The sequence below is a fragment of the Triticum aestivum genome, chromosome 5B, assembly GCF_018294505.1.
Source record: "Triticum aestivum cultivar Chinese Spring chromosome 5B, IWGSC CS RefSeq v2.1, whole genome shotgun sequence".
Lineage (NCBI taxonomy): Eukaryota > Viridiplantae > Streptophyta > Magnoliopsida > Poales > Poaceae > Triticum > Triticum aestivum.
In genome coordinates, this window is record NC_057807.1 from 578,721,614 (window position 1) to 578,727,534 (window position 5,921).

Sequence of the window (5,921 nt, forward strand, 5' to 3'; positions counted from 1 at the left end):
CACCGCAAGGCAAGTGGGGCGCCGTCACTTCCATAAACCCCCCCAGGGCAGAGGGGTGCCGTTCTACTACAGGTTGCTTGTGGTGCTCGTGCGGCCGCGCCGACTGTGAGTCGAGTCGTGACTCAGGCTTTCACTGTCTCCCGATTCAACCGCACGTGCCACATCAGTCAGCTCACATGTCTAAATCAAACCGATACTTGAGCATACTTCCCTGGGCATTTGTGTTGAAAGAAGAATGTGAGGTATCAGCGTCAAGGACTCCGTGGCCCAATGGATAAGGCGCTGGTCTACGAAACCAGAGATTCTGGGTTCGATCCCCAGCGGAGTCGAAGTTTTTTGTTTTCTTTCTATCACTTTTTTTTAAAAAAACCGACACACCTTGAGTCGATGTTTTTTGGTTTTCTATCACTTTTTTCCTAAACCTACATGCCACCTTTTCTTCTAGTATCATCAAATACTTCCTTGAATTACTTAACTCAAAAAAAAAAAAGAAAACAAAAAAACTTCCTTCACTGTGGTGATACAGATCGCATCCGTTGTCAATATTATGCCATTGCTGCGCGCTGCTCTGCCCAAAAATATTACTCAATTGTCTGTCGGTTGCTGTAAGCATGTGCAGGAAACGATATGCACTACTCCCTTGGACCCAAAATGTAAAACCATTTTTGACACTCTAAAAAGGCCACATGGCCCTGCTTTTTTTTAATAGAAAAGGCAGCAAGGAAACGATATACTGTTACAAAGCCCAAGTCAACTAATCAAGGATTTTTTGTGATAATCGCTGCTCCGGGCCACCACCCGAAGAACGGCGAGGTTTCCCTTCTCTTCGGATCAGCCATTCTATCTCCTCACTCATGGAGGAGGCCGCAGGACAAGGCTTTCCTCTGTATTTTGTGGATCGCGGCAGAACTACGGCAAGGCCGATGAACCACGCCGCGCAGTCGTTTTCATCGCGTCGATGATGCCACGCCGCTGCAAAGGGAGGGGGGAGAAGGGTGTCATCATGTTAAGTCAAACTGCACACAACAATCCTTGAGGGGAGGGGACTCGGATGTCATGGCATGAAACCAGGATGTAACATTTCAGGGAAGGATGTTGCTTACAGTCATGCTAGGCGCGGCACAACTCCCCACGGGAGTCCCTTCGAGCGACGGTCGTTTCAGCGGCACCGGTATGCCGTGCAATGATGCAATCTTGCACTTGGTACTGGTCAATTATCGCATGACCGGAGGATATGGCATGGATACTGTGTCCACTAATTTGTCAGGAGTATCCTTGGCAGTTGGGGTCAAACAGAATCCTCAACAGCCTACATGCAGGAAATCAGAGCTTCAGTACTTAATATAAAAGATGCCATGGATTCATGGTGTGCCAAATAAATAAACCTATCATAAACATGCATTCATAGTTTTCCATTCCAAATAACTAACAGCACTGTTTTTTGTAAAATAATGCAACCGAAAATTGGCATGTAGCATCTACATTTCAATATCATCTAGAAGAACCAGTCAATTATATATAGCCTATGTACGAACCATGCGGAAGGAATATACTTACTTTAGCAGCAAATCATCGGTTGATCAGGATCAACAAATTCATCCCTCCGATACTGCGGTTGCTTTCTGCAGGAACAAATTTGTTCATCAAGTATCCATAAAAAACACTGTTTCATAACAAAGGGCCATAGAACAGTCTAGCCTACATAGTTAACATAAAGGAATTAATTATGGTTGCTAGTGATCACCAGTTTGAAGTGCACTAAGTTTGTTGAAGTACCAATAATGATCGGAATACAAATGAAAGATGGAGATCACAAAAACTCACAAATGGTACAGCCTCACACATCAAATTCATAGGATTATGAATCACGACATACTTCTACCAGAAAGCTATTGTGCATATTTCCAAAATAAGCAAGCTAGATACTCCATGTATGTGAACACCAAACAATTTAATAGGGGCAGACATGTTATATGTTGACAAGAGAAAACAATATCACCAAACTATAGACAACATAAATTAACAGCATTCAAACATGAGCAGTTGAGCAAAAATACCAAATGAGAAGATTTATGTAGAACTTGTCTTTTATGTGCATTCACAGCCTAAAATACAGTTGCACGCGATATAAATACTGCACCACCAAAAAAAGTATTCATATCCATCATTTTTTGGTTGAGAGGTTAAACAAAATGAACTTCCAGGAAAGTTTGCTCAATTTACCTTACTCTCAGTCTTGAGATGTATGTCATACTGGAGTTGCAAATTCTAGTAAGAGGGCGGCCTGAGTTCCTTTAGTCGCCGAACAACTTGCTTCATTGTGGGCCTAGAAGAAAGAGAGTCCACAGTACACTTGATACCGAGGTGCAGAATCTCAACCAAGTCATCATGCGGAGCCACATCCCACAGCCCTTCTATGAAGAACTCACGAGCTCGGCCCTTCTGCAAAAGCATGCAAGCCCAGGCAACTATGTTGAATCCATTTCCATACGGAGAAAAGGAAGGGTCCAGTGCTTTTTTGTCTGAAATAAGTTCAAGCAGCACAACACCATAGCTGTACACATCAGCCTTATCAGAAACACGGCAAGTCATCGCATACTCTGGAGCAACATACCCAAAAGTACCCGCGACACCGGTGGTTGCATGAGTTTCTGAATTCCCAAGTAGTCTTGCTAATCCAAAATCAGAAAGGTATGCAGTGTACTCATTGTCGAGCAAGATGTTGCTTGGCTTCACATCCCGGTGCAGAATACGTGGGACACAATTATCATGAAGATATGCAAGTGCACGTGCAACATCTAGAGCAATTTTGTGAAGCATTCTCCAATCAATTGGTCTCTTTGTCCTTTCCTGTATGAACCTTTCCAAGTTACCGCCGGGCAGAAAATTGTATATTAGAAACATCTCTGAATCACTGAGGTGGTACCCTATGAGTGTTACAAGATTGTCATGCCGACACCTTCCAAGAGTTTTCACCTCTGCTTGGAACTGCTGAATACCTTGGAACCTTCCAATAGCCAGCCGCTTTATTGCCACCAGAATGCCTGGTGCAATCTCAGCTTTGTATGTTGCTCCAAAGCCACCACTTCCAATGCAATTGCTTGCATTAAAACTGCCAGCAGCGCGTACAACGGTCTCATATGTCAAAGGAGCACCAATATCCACAAAAACAGTAACTTCCCTTCTCCTGTTAGAACGCCTTGATGGTCTTGATGCACATTTACGAGTGTAAATGTAAAGGATGATCAGGGCCAAGAGAACTGCAACAATCGCTGATGCTGAGGTTATTGAGGCAATCTCTATTTTGGTGAAGCCTCCGCCATCGCTGGATGTATTCTCAGGTTCTGGACTAGCCTCATTCTCACTGAGTGCTCGCACATTCGAATGCAATGGCCCAGCCAAGTTATTGAATGAAATGTTAAAAACAGACAGTGATACTGGGGTAAGGTCGGCAATGTTTCCAGAGAGCTCATTATTGTTCAGCAGAAGTGTCGTGAGACCTCTCAGTGTCACAATATTACTAGGGACATTCCCAGACAGAGAATTGGATGAGAGATCTAAAATCTCCAGTGATTCCAACTGCCCCAAAGAGGACGGTATCTGACCAGTGATATTGTTTGCAGCTAACGAGAGAAATTTCAAGCTCTTGAGGTCTTTGAAACTGGCAGGTATTTGACCAACCAGAAAGTTTTTGCTGATGTCCATCTTTACAAGAGCACCCAACAAACCAATGTTAGCAGGCAACACTCCTGAAATTTGATTCTCGGCTAGAACCAAAACTCTGATGGCATGGCATTTTGAGCAGATTTCTTCTGTGAGCTCACCAGATATCTTGTTGTCTCGGAAGCTGACGATCAAACCATTTAAGTTGCTGCACTGTTCCAACAGAATTGCATCCAATGATCCTGTGAAGTTATTGTGATCAAGAGTTAATGCATGCAAGGTCCTGTTTCCATATCTGTCTGCACTAACTGGCAAGGATGTAAGACGGCCTCCAAACTTGTTCTTTGCAAAATTATGGTATACAACCGAACACTCTCCTGATTCACAGTAACCCAATGATAGTTGTGCTACAGCTTGGGACATGAAGGGTGAAGAATAGCCAGATGTCACGCCATCCAACGGTTGCTGTGATGCACATTCTTTGTTCGCAAACGCTGGAATTGAGCCTGACAGTTCATTGCCACTGACATCAAACACATCCATACAATGCAGATGAAGATTTTTATCAAGCGAACCGGACAATCTATTGGAACTGAGGTTGAGAAACTTGAGGTTTCTACACTGCCCTAGCTCCCTCGGAATCACTCCAGCAAGTAAATTACCTCCGAGATTAACCATCTCCAAACTATGGCAGCTTCCCCAATTGCTTGGGAGATTTCCTTTCAGGCCCGCCTTCGGCGCCCATAACAACCTAAGCTTTGGCAAAGCTGTCACGCTCTCCGGAAGCTCTCCCTCAAAGAGATTGAACTCATGGGGTTTCACTGCATCAAACTGGCTCGACAACACGAGAACCGACAAACCTGAGCAGTTCCCTAGCTCCCTGGGTACCAGACCGCTCAATCTGTTACCCGATACGTCCAAAACCCGCAGCTTGCTCAGCCGTCCAAGCTCTGGTGGGATGGAACCGTCCAACATATTGGAGAAGAGGCGCAACGAGCGGAGCTGTGTGCAGCTCCCCAGAGCAGAGGGGATGCTCCCGGCAAGAAGGTTCCGGGACAGGTCGAGCTGCCTCAGCCTGGGGAGGCCGCCGACGACCGCCGGCACGGACCCGTTGAGCCGGTTGCCGGAAAGATCCAAGAAGTTCAACTCCGTGCAGCTGCAGAGGGAGGCAGGGATCTCGCCGCTGAGCGCGTTGGAGGAGAGGTTGAGCACCCTCAGCCGCGGCGGGAAGGCGGGCGGGAGGGCGCCCCGGAGCGAGTTCCCGGCGAGGTTGACCCCCTCGAGCTTCTCCAGCCGCCAGATCTCCGCGGGGATCTCGCCGAAAAGGCCCAAGGAGGGCAAGGAGAGCTGCTTGAGCTCGGTGAGGAGCCCGACCGACGTGGGCAGCTGGCCGGCGATCCCGCTCCCGCGCGGGAAGCTGGAGGGCACGTGGAGGGCGACGACCCGGGACCTCGCATCGCAGGCGACCCCCGGCCAGGAGCAGTGGTCCGCGCCCGACGGCCACCGGCGGAGCAGCTCGGAGGAGGGGACGGCGTCCCTGAGCCGGAGAAGCGCCGATCTGTCCTGCTCCTGGCCACGGTTCGACGAGGAGGCGGCGAGCAGCGGGAGCAGGAGCAGGAGCAGCAGGACGGCGGCGGTGCTCCGGCGAGCGGCCACCATCTCCGCCCAGCCGAAGGCGAGGGACGGCCCGGGGGTGCTGCGGTTGGTGCAGCGGAGGCGACGACCGACGAGGGAGGGGAGGGGAGAGGGAGGGGCAAACTCACATGGGGAAGAAGAAGAGCCCGGGCGCGCGCGCGATATCGGGGGACTCGGAGGGGGCGGAGGCGATATTTTTTCTGCCTGCGCCTTGTCTGTTGTCTCCCTCCGGTTTTGGTTGGTGCTGCTGGACTGACTGCTGGTGCCGGTCCTCCCTCTGCTTCCCCTTCCGTGGCTTCCTTCGCTGCACTTTCCTCGTCGCCTCTCCCGTCCTCCACTGATAATTCATCCCCCCTTCGTCCTCCGTTTCTTTATTTTTTATTAAATCGTTTGGGTCTGACCGTATTGCCCTCGGAAAGATGGGTTTTGTTTGCTGATGAGGGAGGGCGTGGCTGCCGTGCCGGTGCCTGACCAAGCGTCCATGCTTTTGGGTTTTGACCAGGCCTTGCCTGCCATGCTCCGATTTTCTTTGGAGATGTGGATGGATGGGGTTAGGATTAGTAGGAGGGTTTCACACATCATTGGAACCACCGATCTACTTTTTATTTTATATACTATGGAAA

The 5,921-nt window shown here is 48.8% G+C and overlaps 1 protein-coding gene and 1 non-coding gene across 3 annotated transcripts; one reads left to right on the forward strand and one right to left on the reverse strand.

Moving 5' to 3' along the window:
• The first annotated feature begins 256 nt into the window (after positions 1-256).
• Positions 257-329, forward strand: TRNAR-ACG (transfer RNA arginine (anticodon ACG)). Its single transcript has one exon. It is a non-coding gene; the product is annotated as a tRNA-Arg (tRNA).
• A 203-nt stretch (positions 330-532) lies between these two features.
• On the reverse strand, positions 533-5,620 carry LOC123113363 (LRR receptor-like serine/threonine-protein kinase RPK2). 2 transcript variants are annotated; one of them, XM_044534576.1, is made up of 5 exons: positions 2,224-5,620; positions 2,058-2,134; positions 1,558-1,622; positions 1,104-1,309; positions 533-972 (listed from the first exon to the last, which is right to left on the reverse strand). In XM_044534576.1, exon 1 carries the CDS (start codon positions 5,320-5,322, stop codon positions 2,269-2,271), a length of 3,054 nt encoding a protein of 1,017 aa, XP_044390511.1. In that variant the 5' UTR covers positions 5,323-5,620; the 3' UTR covers positions 533-972; positions 1,104-1,309; positions 1,558-1,622; positions 2,058-2,134; positions 2,224-2,268. The 2 variants fall into 2 exon arrangements, with proteins under 2 accessions (XP_044390511.1, XP_044390510.1); XM_044534575.1 differs by lacking the exon at positions 2,058-2,134 and having other exon boundaries at positions 2,224-5,616.
• Between the last annotated feature and the right edge of the window lie 301 nt (positions 5,621-5,921).